The 17123-nt window shown below is 39.2% G+C and overlaps 1 protein-coding gene across 7 annotated transcripts in view; it reads left to right on the top strand.

Annotated features, from left to right (window-relative positions):
• The window catches only part of DENND4A (DENN domain containing 4A), a 69026-nt gene that overhangs the window by 47255 nt on the left and 4648 nt on the right, over positions 1–17123 (top strand). For 3 of the 7 annotated variants that reach the window (XM_041123234.1, XM_041123235.1, XM_041123233.1), the window contains 11 exons: positions 1340–1480; positions 2448–3541; positions 4458–4668; positions 11512–11606; positions 12798–12973; positions 13094–13240; positions 13702–13936; positions 14165–14419; positions 14950–15067; positions 15228–15254; positions 15773–15935. In XM_041123234.1, coding sequence (XP_040979168.1) covers positions 1340–1480; positions 2448–3541; positions 4458–4668; positions 11512–11606; positions 12798–12973; positions 13094–13240; positions 13702–13936; positions 14165–14419; positions 14950–15067; positions 15228–15254; positions 15773–15935 — 2662 coding nt within the window. The remainder of the gene's footprint in view (positions 1–1339; positions 1481–2447; positions 3542–4457; positions 4669–11511; positions 11607–12797; positions 12974–13093; positions 13241–13701; positions 13937–14164; positions 14420–14949; positions 15068–15227; positions 15255–15772; positions 15936–17123) is intronic. The other 4 variants (XM_030013232.2, XR_005932311.1, XM_041123236.1 and 1 more) reach the window with 4 other exon arrangements.

The following is a 17123-nucleotide window of genomic DNA, read 5'->3' as shown; positions in this document are numbered from 1 at the left end:
TTTCCCTCCTCTGTTTCAAATAAGCGATAATGATAATATAAAGGCTTAATGGTAATTACAGCTTAATGTTTTGTCTTTTAAAAAAATTAAATTGCTTTATAGGCATAATCTACAGGAAAGCCTTTTTCACCAGTCTGTTTTCTTTATACGTCCCATAAGAGGAGAACAGCTGAATTTTTGCAGGTCTGAGAGAGAGGTCTAGGAGATGTATCAGAAATGAGAAGGGCTTTGGATTTGCTGTGGACCTTTTTTTTTCCTTCAGGTTTTACATCTGCTGCTCATGATTCCCTTAACTGCAGTTGAGCAGCATAGACTTTATGCAAGCATATAGCAGATCAGATTGTGTAGTAAAAATGTATAAGTACTATAGATTCCCATATATATTCATTGAAAATACTCTTCATAATAAATGTTCTCTTAATATAATTATTTAAATTTTTCAGTGTGCTTTCCCCTACTATTTGCGTTAACTATCCCCTTGTTAAGTAGAAGTGGTGTAAAAGTATGAGAAAATATGGAACCAGAAAAGTTACTTCAGTGTTTTCTTTTCACCACAGTCTTCCTTCTAGCATTAGTATTTTTTCTTCAGTTTGCTTGAAAATTTGTGCATTACCCATCATAAGAACATACATATAAGATGGCAGGCAGGTTATTTAGGTTTAATGAAACTTTGGAGGATGCAGGAAATCTGAATTCTGCTGAAAGCTTGTATTATTTTTAGCCGTAATTAAGACAAGTTTGTGGCTCTGTATAGTAATATTACGTGCTGAAAATGTTTTGTACTTTTGAAGACAACTTGAGAATATTAAGTTTCTTGAATTCCTTTAATGAAGTAATTGTCTGTTTTGGATAGCCACCTGACAACAGAACTTGTCCTTCATATCTAAAAGAAGTGAATATAAATACTGCAACATTTGCTTCACTTCTTTTGTGTAGTCATGGTCTTGGGGGTAATGAGATCTGTATGAATATAGGTTAATTGGCCCTGAGCTCTTTCAAAGGCAGGAGAAAATAATCTTGTGCCTATCCTTTGCAAGTGAACAAGAGTGGTATTAGTCTCCACAGCACCACAAATTTTGGTATGCAAGTACTCGTTACTTGGACTCTGTGTACAGAAGCTTATAGAACTTCCAGTTATAAAAGTAATGCTGGGAATTAAATATCCATAGTTCAGTTGTTCCATCCTGAAAACATCTACCCAAGTAGATATCAGCCTATGCATCATGGGTTGTATACAATGTCACTTAATCCTGCATAAAGCATCTAATAGGTAATGGAAACAAGATTTAAATTAAGTTGCTTTGATTCTAAAGAACTGTCTGTCCTTTTCTACATACAGTGTCCGAAGTGGAGAGTGCAAAAGGGAGTGGTGACTGCCTACCTAAACTAAATTATCAGAACTCAAGTAATGCCAAAGCAGCTTCTAGCATAGTGCGGCTCAGTGGTACAGTTGACAATACCATAGCAGAAGCTAGCACGGGTGAGTGGAAGAGAAAATGGATTTTGATTCTTGTGCAGTTTTGTCTATGTATATTCTATTTCTAACAAGAGCTTTAAGCAGTGTGCCTGAGTTCTGTTGTCCATAAAACTTACAGTATTTTATTGGTGTAGTGGCAGTGGCCAATGAAACTTGTGGCAGCACTTTGTGGGAGCGAGTTTAGGCTAGAGTCTGCATATGCTGTGTCAGGGAGATGTGTCTGAATATTCTGCATTTCCAGATTTTTTTTCTTGTTTGTTTTTTTTTTGTTTTTTTTTGGTTTTTTTTTGGTTTTTTTTTTGGTTTTTTTTGTTTTTTTGCTATAGTTAAGAACTGCTTACAAAATCCTGGGTCTTGTTTTTCTTATAACTTCCAGAAACTAATAAATTCCTTCGGGATGGACAAGAGGTTTCAATGCAGTACAATTAAAAGAAACTTTCAGGCATTTTCACAAGTCTTTAGTAATGTCAAATCTGGTTATTATAATACTGTCAGCTGTGCTTAAAATACTGTGATATCATACTTTAAAGTCTGCATCTTTATACTCTGGCAAAACAATAGAGATTTCTCTGTCAATAACTTCTTTTGTTGGCTCTACTTCTAATTAATCAGGTTAGAAAGTGTTGCCTTTTTTCACTATTTCCTAGATACCTTTGCTGTCCCTAGCTTTCAAACCTCTTAAAAATGGAGTAGGTGTCCAAAAGAGGAAACCAAATACATCTTGATGGTGTCTCTCAAAGTACACTTGAGTTGTATGATTTGACTCCCTTTTCAATGTTTTATCATCTGACCCTTCCTAAAAGTTATGAGCATGGTCAACTCAACCTTTGAACCACTGGCACAATTAACATAGTGAATTCCAACTCTGTGTTGTAAATTGAAAGATGAGACAAATTAGCATTCTTTTGTAATTTTGTTTAGTTTTCTTGCATAGCAAGAAATAAAGCACCTTGTTTCATCTGTTTTTCAGAGAGTTCTGTAGGATTGCTCTTTACGTCATCTTTTGAGGATGCCAGTGAAGCAGAAGTTATAAAAAGTAAATCCTTAAGGAAGAGACATAAAAGCGCAGTAGAACCTGACTTAAGGGAGATACCATGGGAAAGCAGGAGCCGTAACCTGAGTGGAGATGGCTTGGTGGGACTCATGATAAATAGAATCAATCAGGAAGCAAACCCTGGAGAAATTGTTGAAAAACTAGGAGCTGATGCCAAAATCCTGTCTAGTGCATTACAGAAAAGCATAAGGCCAAAAACTCTTAATATCAGAACTTCCTCTTTAGGCTCTAAGAGAGAAAGCCTGGAGAAAGAATCTAGTGATGAAGATGCAGCTTTTGATTGCAGTTTTACAGATAAAACAGAATCTCCTGTTATCTTTGACCTGGAAGACTTGGATGCAGAACCTGAAACATCTACAGCAGTGAAATCCTCCAGTGAAAAATCTAGAAGACTGCAAAGAAAGAGCAGCTTTCCCGTAAAGCCAGTTGAAAAGACAGATGTTGAAACTGGATTTGATCCACTGTCTCTGCTCGTTGCTGAGACAGAACAGCAGAAAGAGGATGATGAGGAGGAGGATGATAGAAGTATTTCTACTCCATCCACAAGACGAGATTTAGCTGAAGAAATAGTCATGTACATGAACAATATGAGCAGCCCTTTGTCAAGTCGTGCCCCAAGCATTGAGTTGCAAAAACCCTATGATGACAGAAATGCTAATAAAAAGAGCCCAACAGTAATCCAACCTTGTAGGAGGTCCAGCCTTCCCCCAAACTCCCCAAGGCCATCCAGTCTTACCAAATCCAAGAGTTATCATGCAAAAAATGAAGAAAGGCCAAGAGACAGGCTGTGGTCCTCCCCAGCTTATTCCCCAAACAGTCCAGCAAAGGAACAGCCACAGGATGCAAATAGTGCATTAACACTTGTGTCTTCACCGTCGTTCAACTTGGATATGCTGTTAACACCTAAGTTTGATGTTCTAAAAAGCAGCATGTTTTCTGCTGGAAAAGGGGTTGCAGAGAAAGCTAGCAAGTGGTACTCAAAATTTACAATGTATGCTGCATCCTCAAAGGTAAAGTTTTATAATTACTTTTTTTTTTCCCCAAAAAACCCCTAAGTTCCTATAAATTAAGGAAAAAGCTTTGTAAAACTTTAATCACTGACTCCTATGCGATGAATGCCCTCCCATTTGAATGACATGCATCATGGTAGACTATGTGCATTAAGTTGTTTTAATCATGTTTGAATTGCCAGGATCCTAATTTTATTGTCCTGAATCAAACAAAATTTTGGTATAGTATGGATTCAGAGTGTATTTAATGGGAAAACGTAAGTATACTGCAGTGTGTTGACAGGGCAGAGAAGACTGCTCTGCCTTCCCTTATTTACCTAAAGAAAAAAATACTTAAATAAACAATGTTTTTAATTCTTTTCTGCTTTTATGAAAAAAGGGAAATCTGCTTGTATTGATTACCAAAGTGATTTAAGGCTAATTTTGACCTGAGGTCATTTGGTTAGAAAGTTCTTTGCTGCTACCAACTCAAACCAAAACTCATTTTGTTCCCAGTCCTTGGGAATGAAAATAGATGCAGTTTGCTGTTTGGTGTATTGTCCTAACATGCTTAAAACCAATCTGAGACTAATTAAAGTGTTAATGATGCTGTGCCTATCCTAACGTATTGCTATGGCTGCTGCTAACTTTTGTAGCAATGTTTGAAAAAATTTATAGGATTAAAATGTTTAAGTTTTCATTTAGATATTTTTATTAGAAGAATCTTTTAAAAAGAATTCTCATGTAGCTACTTAACCTTGGGTGAAACTTGCCTTGTTTTACATCAGTTCTGAATACAGCTCTGAGCTGAATGATTTTTCCAAGGAGGGAAGTTCATGCCTTGAGTTTATTGAGACAAAGAAGGCTACCTCTTATTTTCAGAAATATTTTTGCTTTCCTTTTCGTTTTCTCAGTGGAATTTGTTTTCTTCTCTCAGGATCAAAATTCAGATCGAGCAAGTGTTTCATCTCTTGGAGCTCTGGACTCAGAATCTACTTCTCTAACTGATGAAGATGTCTGCAATGATTTTGAAAGTGCTTCTCCTCAGGAGAATACCACATCAGAAATTAAGGGTATTGGCCTCAGCAGGACAAGCCTAGAAAGCACAGCTTCCCACGATGGCTCATCAAAACAATTTGACCAGTGTGGTAAGAGACAGCTTTTGCATTGCATTCATCAATCTGAACAAAAATTTTGCAGTTTTAGAAGTTGTTCTTTCATAATTCTCAGTTTGGGATCAGCCTAGTCATTAGTCCTTTTTGTGGAAGTAAATTTTTCTTTTCTTACCTGAAAACTATTACTCATACAGATATGTCCATACCTACAGATATTTTTATTGTAGAACCTTGTTTTGGGTGTTCTTTCTTGTGGAATAACTTGCACAGTAACATCCTGTCCCTGAATAAGTTTCTGGATGTTACAGCTATGCAAATAAGAGCCCTTTAGGTCCTTCAGTATTCATGTAATTATCTTATTTGTGTAAGCTACAAATCTCCAGAAAACATCTACAAAAACTTTCAAATGGTAACTTTTAGTCTGACTTTGTTTTCTAAATGTAGTAGAAATCTTTTTTTGGAAAAATTGTTATAATTTTCTAAAAGCCAGTGTTGAAGATGATTATCAGACAGACTTTTTTTTTTCCCCTAATCTGCACTGGATAATTGGTAGTGACTGTCATCAATCTCTGTACTAGTGTCCTTATGGAGAGTATGTACTGTCCTAAGCAGAACCAGGTTGAAAGGAAGATCTGTCTACTTAGATCCCTCCACTTAGCACCTAGAAGACCATGCCCAGCTTTGGCTTCCCAGTTTGTGGGATGTGGAGGAACTGGAGAGGGGCAGCGGAGGCTGCCATCATGGCCAGGGGATTGGGGCAACCTGAGGCTCAGGGGAGCCTGGCTCATTTAGTGTGGCAAAGAGAAGGGACAGGGATATCTGCAGTCACAAGCACGACCTCTTATCCTTCCCCAGTTTTTGCACAGTCAGAAAGTGTGGGTATGAATTACTTAATCTGTAAAATTTGTTTCCAAGCTGTCAAGGATCCTGATTTAGGAGTGTTTTAGATCATTTAAAATCACCATCAAAGGTATTGGCAAAAGTGATTTTAACAGGAATTTGTAAAAGTGCCACTTACCAGAGTTTGATGGCAAGGTTCTCTCTATTACTTACTGTATAGAAGAGACATACAAAAGAAAATCAAGTTGGCGTTGATTTAGAATGATTTACACAGAGACGGGAGATGCAAAAAAGTAAGGGAGACCCTCCCGTTGAGTCACGAGGTTCAGAGTGGACCCCCTTGCTTTCTAAACTCCTTCTCGGAGAGGAGTCTAGGTGCGGCTGGATCCAGACTTAGTCCCAGACTTGGTCAACGGTTTATGGCTAGTGGAATTATATGCGCACAATCAATCCTTTAGATCACTTAGGAATTCAAAGTTTAGCATGCTATTAATCACTTACCTTCTGTCCAGGCATCCAGTGCTAGTTCGCTCCCAAGTCCGAACTCTGGATTTCCCGAAACAGAGTCTCAGGCATCAAATCATATAAATAATTTAATGGAGTGGTACAGCAGCAGGATCGGCTCAAGCTGGGTGCCTCTGGGGAGGGACCGACCCGAACAAAGAAATCCCTGGGCAATTATACCCTTACAGACTATTCACCCGCCCCTCACGCGCTCTTCACACTCTCTTCATGCGCCTTCCACGCGCCCTTTGGTCCAATAGTGATTCTGGTCTGAGATCTTCTGACCCCTTATTGGATTCCTTCACTGTCTCCAGACAGGCTGTTATCTTGCCGAGTTGCAGCTGCTGTTGATGCTTGTAGCCTTGAAACCTCCTTATTTTCTGATTTACGCTGGCTCTGGAGGCCCCTGTTTTGACTAAGTAGGTACATGTTCAGTACAAGTTCAGCAAATCTAGCTACTCATGCGAAGTAAGTAAAGCCTAAGCAAACAGCATACTAAATCACACAACATTATAACTCTAAGTGATTAATTCTATTTTAAAACTTACTTATTTAAGCTAAAAGACTAATACCTCTTAACATTGAGAGGCATCCCGGCTCAAGGGAGAGTTGCCTGGCGTGCAGTCCAGTTGCCGTTGAGGGAGAACTCAAATTGGACTCATCCAACGATCTGTCATTGGTAAAGGATCTCATTGCTTCAAGGAGCAACCTTGAGAGGCGTTCCAGCTCAAGGGGAGATCACCGCCATGCAGCCACACTGCCTAGCAGGGAGAGCTCAAAGAAGGCTCGCTTAGGCTGTCATATTTATGGGATAAAGTGGTCGGCTCGTAGTCAAATTGCATACAACGGCAGAGGTATGCACGAGACTCCTTGTACCCACAACTTTCTTTGTTCTCACTGTGTCGCTCTGCTCCTTTGTGGGTTTCCTAGAGGAGTTCTTGGCCCAGCTACAGCTCAGGCCTTTACCTCCTTTGGAGCCTGTACCAAACGACTGCTAGTTTGGTTAAGGGGGGGTGGAGTGCACCCGTCACACTCCACCCCATGACCACAGTCAATCCACTTATCAACTCATAGAGTGGTAGTACGGTTACCTCTTGCCTCTATGTCATAAATATGTGGCGTATTGCAGATCAGTAGTAAGAGTCCAATTATTAGATAAACTGTTTGATTTAAGTGCCAAATTAATATTATTTATATACTATGTTGACACGCTTGCTGCTCCACAGTAAGCAAATAGCTTTTAGTATTAAATATTACTATTAATTAAATCATTGGGGTATTCCTTATGATGAACAGGGAGTATTTGCTTAGTTATGTACCAAACCTTTACATATAAAATGATTATAAGTAATAAGCATAATATTGTTAGAGCTAACAAAATCACAACTGGCTGAAGCATTAAATTCAAAGTTCCCGTTGCTGTTGGTGACCATCCAAGAAGAGTTTCCCACCAGTGATGTTCTCCATAAGTACGTGTTAACTGAAATCTTCAACAGCAGTAGGGTGATGTATCTTACTTTCATCTTGGAGGAGGCTGCAAGACAAAAAGGTAAATAGGCTGGTCTCGGTGGGGTTTTCCGGACAGGTTACCCCGTTAGAAAGAAGGCAAAATCTACCATGCACTAACTCTATGTTTTGCACTACTGTTATCTGTAGCTTCCCAGGCAAGTGGGCCATGAGGTTTAGTTAGTCATAGGTACAGTTCTAATTTGTGGTAAATTCACCATGATGGGTTGCCCTGGCTGTAATGCTGTCAGTTATTGTGGTGCATTGGTAATCTTTGAATCAGGGAGTGCAGGGGCTGCACAGAGTACATGCACTATAGCCTCCCAATTTTTATCAGGTTTAGGGTTGACATTTGAACTGAAGGACCACACGCTGCCATCTGGCAGGCACCAGGTTCAGCCATTCAAAACATCGAAACAAGGTATTTTCATTGTGATCTTTAACTGCAAAGCGAATAGACCACATGCGCTTCTTGCCTGGGAGCCATAAATTAATTTTCACGGTTGAGCACACAACACTTGCTCTGTTCATTCTGGAAATTTTAACTCTTTGCCATCCAGGTTGCACACGCAGCTTCTCGGCATCCTCTTGTGTTAATATAGAAATTTGTGTTCCCATATCTGTTAGCAATTTCACCAATTGTCATCGAGGACCAACTGGAATCAGAATATATGGGCCATTGCTATTTATCCATTGATAAGATTCCACTTGCTGGACAAGCAGGCCCGGTCGCTGTCCTGGCATTGCTCATTTTTTGGCCTCGTGACCTGCAATTCCTCCTTAAGGTGTTGTCTCCCTTTCTAGGGACTGGCACCGGAGAAGTTGTAATATGCTCCTTCCTTTCACCGTTACCTCGTTTCTGGAATGCTTCAATCAGACTCAGGACAATGCCAGCAGGCTGCCTCTGAATCAGAGGTGTGGGAATGCCTAGTGCCAATGCTTTCTTCCACAGTTCATGTCTCCAATCCCGAGGCTCTGCTTTTGAATCTTTAGGCATATTCTCCCTTGGTCTAGTTCCTGTTCCCTGGGAGGGTGTTTGTTTTATTGGTCTCACTTGATCTCCTGTTCGGGGTCTTGGGTCTGATTTTCCAGCTAACAGATCATCCCACCCCATTTCACGGGCACGGTTTATAATGCTGTACATTAATTCTGCCCAGGTAGGGAGTTGGATGCAGGGGTCATGGTTGCCTAATCCCTTCTTGCACTCTGTGTCTCTCTTAATTTTATGCCGTTTTGCAATTAAGTAGGGTTTAAGAACTGCTGGGGCTCCTCTAAGTAGTGGTTTTAACATCACATAATCAATTGTGGCAGTTATTGGGATATCATTGGATTCTCTTTTATGCATGGCTTGTATGCAGGCAGCTTTTGTAATGGCTGGAGAGAGCTCGTTAAGAGATCTTATGGGGATTATGGAGGGTTCACCTCGCTCCGTAGCGTCTATTCCTCCAGCCCAATAAGCTACTCGGCTGGTGATAGAGTGGGATCCATTTGCTGGGTTGGGTCCTAAATTTAAGAAAACTCTGGGACCCCAAAAGCCATTTGCTTCATTTCCACTCAGCCTTATTTGGTCACCACCAGTTATGCAGACTCGCCACAAATACTCTGTTTCAGTTTCACCTGGCTTTCTGCTGAATTTTTGTCGTATATTTGCCAGTTGTAACGGATCCCAGGCAGTAGTTCGCATAGTACATCGCGGAACACCACTCCGAGATCCTTGAGACTGTTTTATGTTAATGATGGGTCTGGCTTCATATTCAGGGGGATTTGAGGGAAACAAAGAATCGTTCTTCCCTTGTTTGCTATGATCAGGGTCACCCCATGTATTTCCATCCCATTTTTCAGCAGATGCAATTAACTTCCTAATCTGTAAAATGTCAGGGGGATGAGGAGTCTGCATAAGCATCATCTGAACCTTTTCTTTCAATTTTTGTTTTTTTTCCTTTTGTTCCTGTAACTGTTTCTCCAGCTGCTCAATTTTCAAGGACAGTAATAACTCAGCTGCCTCTCTGTCTCTGATTTCCCCTCTCAGATCTTGTTTTTCTCTGTTTAGGTTTTTCCTGTCCTGACAAGCGGCTTCTAGGCAGGTGCCTAACATCTTACAAATAATTTCTTTTCCTTTTCCATCCTTTATATGGCCCCCAGCTACCTTTAGCTGTTCTTCCACAGCTTTCCAATCATGCCAATTATCACGAGCCCATTCTTCTGAGAATCTGGGAGTTGGATTTATTCCATGCCTCTCTAAATAATTAGTGATACTACTTGCCATCCTGGCTGACTATGCCAATTTGCCACAGATCCTGATTTAGGAGTGTTTTAGATCATTTAAAATCACCATCAAAGGTATTGGCAAAAGTGATTTTAACAGGAATTTGTAAAAGTGCCACTTACCAGAGTTTGATGGCAAGGTTCTCTCTATTACTTACTGTATAGAAGAGACATACAAAAGAAAATCAAGTTGGCGTTGATTTAGAATGATTTACACAGAGACGGGAGATGCAAAAAAGTAAGGGAGACCCTCCCGTTGAGTCACGAGGTTCAGAGTGGACCCCCTTGCTTTCTAAACTCCTTCTCGGAGAGGAGTCTAGGTGCGGCTGGATCCAGACTTAGTCCCAGACTTGGTCAACGGTTTATGGCTAGTGGAATTATATGCGCACAATCAATCCTTTAGATCACTTAGGAATTCAAAGTTTAGCATGCTATTAATCACTTACCTTCTGTCCAGGCATCCAGTGCTAGTTCGCTCCCAAGTCCGAACTCTGGATTTCCCGAAACAGAGTCTCAGGCATCAAATCATATAAATAATTTAATGGAGTGGTACAGCAGCAGGATCGGCTCAAGCTGGGTGCCTCTGGGGAGGGACCGACCCGAACAAAGAAATCCCTGGGCAATTATACCCTTACAGACTATTCACCCGCCCCTCACGCGCTCTTCACACTCTCTTCATGCGCCTTCCACGCGCCCTTTGGTCCAATAGTGATTCTGGTCTGAGATCTTCTGACCCCTTATTGGATTCCTTCACTGTCTCCAGACAGGCTGTTATCTTGCCGAGTTGCAGCTGCTGTTGATGCTTGTAGCCTTGAAACCTCCTTATTTTCTGATTTACGCTGGCTCTGGAGGCCCCTGTTTTGACTAAGTAGGTACATGTTCAGTACAAGTTCAGCAAATCTAGCTACTCATGCGAAGTAAGTAAAGCCTAAGCAAACAGCATACTAAATCACACAACATTATAACTCTAAGTGATTAATTCTATTTTAAAACTTACTTATTTAAGCTAAAAGACTAATACCTCTTAACATTGAGAGGCATCCCGGCTCAAGGGAGAGTTGCCTGGCGTGCAGTCCAGTTGCCGTTGAGGGAGAACTCAAATTGGACTCATCCAACGATCTGTCATTGGTAAAGGATCTCATTGCTTCAAGGAGCAACCTTGAGAGGCGTTCCAGCTCAAGGGGAGATCACCGCCATGCAGCCACACTGCCTAGCAGGGAGAGCTCAAAGAAGGCTCGCTTAGGCTGTCATATTTATGGGATAAAGTGGTCGGCTCGTAGTCAAATTGCATACAACGGCAGAGGTATGCACGAGACTCCTTGTACCCACAACTTTCTTTGTTCTCACTGTGTCGCTCTGCTCCTTTGTGGGTTTCCTAGAGGAGTTCTTGGCCCAGCTACAGCTCAGGCCTTTACCTCCTTTGGAGCCTGTACCAAACGACTGCTAGTTTGGTTAAGGGGGGGTGGAGTGCACCTGTCACACAAACTACCAACTGTTGTAAAAGAAGAAGGCTGAACATAAGGAAATTCTTATTTCCTTATGAAAAAAAAGGAATATTGGTAGATTTTATTTTTGCCGTTGTTGGTGCTTGGCAGATGGCAGACTCACAGTCCAGGTTCACATTTCTTTCTGTTGAGTATATCTGATTTGTTGCATCTTCTGTCACACATTTTATAACTGCAGTGTTGTTTGACCAGAAAAACAGTTTACTAAAAATGCATATTTTGAATAACTAATACTTTGTGTTTCTTCTGTTAATAGGTTCTCTCTCAAAGTTCCCTTTACCTGACAAATCAGAGTTGGTATCTTCTTGCAGTACAAGCAGTACCAGTGTGTTTCAGAACTATGCTATGGAGGTACAGGATGATTTATTGATTTTAATTGATATGCTAAAAGCATATGTCTTTAAATATAAATGCTGTCTGAATCTGTTAAAGTTCACAGCTTAAAACTAATCCAGTGAAAAACAGATAAATATTTCTGTGACGGAGTAGGTTTCCTTTCAAATCCTGCTCTATAAATGTCTTTATTGCAGTCACATCTTTTGGTCTTTAAAGCTGCAGTTTTCAAAAGTTTGAGAATTGGATGCCATTGAATTTAAGCAAAATTAGCTGCGCAGTTCAGATACTTGAAGTGAAAATATCAAGTCTTTAAATAGCACTATACATTAAAAAATACGGAATAGATGACTAGCAATTTCTTGTTGTAGCTTCTAGTAAGATCATTTTGCTTTTCACTATTACACTGCGTTTGGGTGGCTCTTTTTTCTTTTTTTTTCTTTTTTTTTTCTTTTTTTCTTTTTTTTCTTTTTTTTCTTTTTTTTTTCTTTTTTTTCTTTTTTTTCTTTTTTTTTCTTTTTTTTTCTTTTTTTTTCTTTTTTTTTCTTTTTTTTTCTTTTTTTTTTCTTTTTTTTTTCTTTTTTTTTTCTTTTTTTTTTTGTTGTTGTTTCAGTGGATTTGGATTAGCGACTGGTCATTTTCATCTTTCTTTCCCCTCATTTCTATTATACTGGCAGTTACTATAGAAGAGTGTTTAAATTCTAAGAATAATTTATATAGCTGCATAAATATTCCTGTACGGTTATGTTTACAAACAACTTACAAATGACATGTTATTGTCAATAAAAATATTATTGAATAACTGGCTGGTTTCACTGTGGGAAGCCATAAAAGGATCACGTAACCCACTTAGCTGAAGTATATTTATTTCATGAGCATAGTTCCAGATCCCACTCTACTTGCTACAATAGAACAAAGGCCTGCATTTAATGAATTTTTCAGACAATGCTCATTCCAGTCATTTATCATATCAGCTGTCTGTTAATGCAGTTTGGATTTAAGATTTAATAGTTGTTCTGAAATATGTAAGTTTATACCCAAATGTTCCAACATAAAGCCTGGGAGCAGATATGTGACTGAACCTGTGTGCAAGTGGTGAGTAGTATTCTTCTAAGGGCAAAGATTTTGGCTATAGTTTTAACTGCTTTCTAAAAGAGTAGTAGTTTTGAGAATGTGTTATAGTGGAGTTCTGTTATCTGCTGTATGCAGGTCCTCATCTCAAGCTGTTCACGATGTCGAACTTGTGACTGTTTGGTTCATGATGAAGAAATCATGGCAGGGTGGACAGCAGATGATTCAAATCTCAACACGACGTGTCCATTTTGTGGCAATATATTTCTCCCTTTTTTAAGCATAGAAATCAGAGATCTTCGGCGACCTGGACGGTAATAACATTATTTGAATTTTCCTCAATTTTGAATGCTCATAATTGTGAAGTAGTTTTTGGGGGGGTTTTTTGTTGGTTTTTTTTTTTAGATAATACTAAGCTTTTGCTTTCCCTGCAGTTATTTTCTGAAGTCCAGCCCTTCTACAGAAAACATGCAGTTCCCATCACTTTTTTCAAATCAGAGTGGGAAGTCCTGTAACACTGCAGCTACTGTTGGCCTTGCTACATCTCTAATGTCTGTTCAAGAAGATATAAATTCAAACAGGTAAACCTGCATTCTCTGCATGGAAATTACTCAGGTTCTCTGTAGATATGCATGTATTCCTTACCAACAGAAATAAATTTAATAAGATACTCTCTGAAGAGGAGAAATCGATTTGAGAGAGGATCTCCTTGGTGCTTCTCCTATATCTCCAAGTTGGCCACATCGTGCTTTTTCAGCATGGTGTTTACCATTTCATCCCTAATACAAAAATTCAAGTAGGCATCTGTAATTCTGCAAATTTTATGAACTCTTTCTAGGATGTTTGTGTTCATTATCAGTGCAATGGGGAATAAAACTTGCAGTGTAACATGAACGAGTGTGGTGGCTGACAAGGTAGAATTTGAGGTGTCAGGTCGATTATTTCCAGTTTATTTCTCTATGTTTGTGAACATGTTTGAGTGCTCGGAGTAAAACAAAAAGCTGAGATTCTTAACTTTTTTTCCCCCCACCCACCCCTCCAGCAAATCAAAGCAGCATGACAATATTTGTGCCAGAAGTATCCAGATCCCCTCAGGAAGACGACAGAATACCTCTGGGTCAGAATGTACAAGTCACCCTGTAGCAAGGAGTATCAGTACTTTTGGTCCATTGGAAGAAGATGAGAAGGAAAACCAGAAGATCAGCCATATCATTCCTACTGGTAGCCTGCCTGCTACTTTGCAAGGACCAACAGTGTGTAGTTTTTCTATCTTAAATGTCATTTTTTTTAAGTGTGCAATAGATTAGAGCAGTGTGAAACAGCATTAATTAGGAGAATAGAATTAACCATACCGAATTATGAGAAATACTAGGTTTTATTATTTAAACTAATATTAGTTTGTAGCTTTTAGATGTTGGTGTGTCTCATATGGAACAAAAGCATTCATAAGACTTTGTAAAGATAGTTACATTCCGACTAATGGCATTTTTTCTTTTTTACCATAGGATTCCCTGGGCCTAGAATGGCGCTTACCTAGTCCTGATCCTATAACGGTTCCTTATCTCAGTCCTCTAGTGGTATGGAAAGAGCTTGAAAGCTTACTTGAAAATGAAGGGGATCATGCAATAACAGTGGCAGACTTTGTAGATCATCATCCTATTGTGTTCTGGAATTTGGTGTGGTATTTCAGACGCTTGGACTTGCCCAGCAACTTACCAGGATTAATACTTTCTTCTGAGCACTGTAATAAAAACTCCAAGGTATGGAATCAGTTAGGAAATATTGACATATGAGAAGTGCTTGTTTTCCCATATAGGAAATCATTAGATAATTCAGTAACTCTTAGAAATGTGTCTTACAATATTCTGGGCTCAGTCCTGAATTGGTAAAGAATGTGTCAACTGAAGGAAAGTATGTGTAACTCCAGTACTTGGGCTCAGCAGTACTTGTGTGGGGTAAGTGTTTAGCTCGTACTAGTCACACTGTGATTTATGATCCTCAGTTATAAGGAAGATAAGTTTCTAGTTGGTTTTATTGCAGTTTGATGACTAGTTAAGCAGTAGAAGGAAGAGGTAGTTCTGATTTTAGGACTGTAGGAAGATATGTAAAATACTCATTTGCTACGTCACCGACATCCTGTTCAGTTTTAGCTTTCTCTGGTTTTGCAGCAGTTCTAAGATTAAAGCTTTTTACCATGAGGCCTATAGATGTGAAGATATGTTTTAAATACAGAAGTCCTCTGTCATGACTTTGTAATAAAATATCTTTATGTATGCATTCTCCTGTTCAGATTCCACGAAACTGTATGTCAGAGGACAGTAAATATGTTCTTATTCAGATGCTATGGGACAATATGAAATTGCATCAGGATCCAAGGCAGCCTCTGTATATTTTGTGGAATGCTCAGAGTAAGCTTTGTTTCTTGTGGTTTTTTGGTGGTGTTTTTCTTTTAAAGAACAGTTTTCATTTTGAGCAACTGAAGAATGTGTTTTGAAAACAGATGGCTTTGTGGATAGTTCACACAAGATACATAACTGATTTTTGATCATACTACTTTTTGTCTTGCAGGTCAAAATCGCACTCTTTTGTTTGAGAGTGAGTGTTCAGTTTGGTGTTGCTATTCTAAGTTTGTGTGACTTGTTTTGGGAGGGAGGGAGGGTGGTTGTATGTTTAGCAGTAAACTGCTTGAACAAGTTTAGTTTTCCAGCATATCTGTTTCAAATCATTGACCAGTATCTCCAGTGGCCTTTTCTTAATTGGGAAGGGAGGAATAAGGGAATATGTTTCAGTGATACACTGAACTTGTATTGACAGTTCATCCACTTAGCTTGTTTTATTATTTTTAGAATGTGCTTACTAAGAATTTTGTTGCCAGTGTTGGATCATATGCCTGAATATAGCTCATGACCCATTACAGCTGTTGAGTTTTCTCCTATGAGTTTTTTTTTGTTTCTTACGTTGATATTATTTTGATTTGATGTTTATTGTTCTTTGTTCACTACATATTTGTCAATGTTTTCACAGTTTGTATAGCTTCCCACCTTTTTTTAACAACTTTCTACTTGCTGCACAAAGAATATATTTATTCTTACAGCATTTCTAATGTTTTCCAGCCCAGAAGTACCCAATGGTCCATTTATTGCAAAAAGATGATGACTCTTTTAATCAGGAGCTCTTGAGAAGTATGGTGAAAAGCATTAAGATGAATGATGTCTATGGACCAATGAGTCAAATATTGGAGAGATTGAACAAATGGCCACATATTAAAAGACAGCGGTAAGAATATGAACATGCCTAACTGGAGCAAAGTTGGACAACAATAAGGCTACTGTAATATGAATTACATTTTCATAATGTGTGTTTTAAAGAAAAAAAGCACTGGTTTTCAGCAGTGTTCTCAAATTTATCAGTCTGGTAAATATTCTTGGTTTTGTGATAACTTTCACAAACTTAGTTTCTCCATTTTTTTTTTTTCTAAAATGTTTTTCACTTTTTCCTCTCTGTTGTGGTTTAGCCCCAGCCGGTAACTAAGCACCACGCAGCTGCTCACTCACTCCCCCTCACCTAGTGGGATAGGGGAGAGGATCGCGGCGGCGGGGGGGAAGATAAAACTCATGGGTTGAGATAAGAACAGTTTGGTAGAACAGAAGGGAAGAAACTAATAATGATAATAACAATAATAAAATGACAATAAGAATAAAAGGATTGGAATATACAAAACAAGTGATGCACAATGCAATTGCTCACCACCTGCTGACCGGTGCCCAGTTAGTTCCCGAGCTCCCCCCTGCCCCCCAGCCAACTCCCCCCAGTTTATATACTGGGCATGATGTCACATGGTATGGAATACCCCTCTAGCCAGTTGAGTCAGGTGTCCTGGCTGTGTCTGCTCCCAACTTCTAGTGCCCCTCCAGCCTGCTTGCTGGCTGGGCATGAGAAGCTGAAAAATCCTTGACTTAGTCTAAACATTTCATTACTTGGCAACAACTGAAAACATCAGTCTGTTATCAACATTCTTCTCATACTGAACCCAAAACAGAGCACTATACCAGCTACTAGGAAGACAGTTAACTCTGTCCCAGCTGAAACCAGGACATTGTCCCTCTCCCCTTTACAGACACCTCTTTTTCTTCTTACCTCTGAATGATGGGAAATCAAGTAGGGGGTGTGTATATGTGTGTATATTTTGTTATTAAATGTTATTTATAAGTTAGTGGCTTTTTTAAAAATAAAAAACCCTACACTTGTTCGTAGGGTGCATGATGGGTGGATTTGGGGGGGGGGGGGGGGGGTTAAGTTTCCAGTAGAGAGCAGAAGAGGAGCTAAGAAGAGAGGTTAAGTCTCATATTTAGGAAGTTTTTTTTTCCATTAGCAGTGGAATTAGTGAAAATTATTTCCTATAAATTTATATTTCTTGCCTGGATTTACTGATTCTTAGTTACAATAGGATATATAGGAGTCTTT

The sequence above is a fragment of the Aquila chrysaetos genome, chromosome 5 (genome assembly GCF_900496995.4).
Source record: "Aquila chrysaetos chrysaetos chromosome 5, bAquChr1.4, whole genome shotgun sequence".
Classification (NCBI taxonomy): domain Eukaryota; kingdom Metazoa; phylum Chordata; class Aves; order Accipitriformes; family Accipitridae; genus Aquila; species Aquila chrysaetos.
This window is presented reverse-complemented; position numbering and strand designations above follow the sequence as displayed.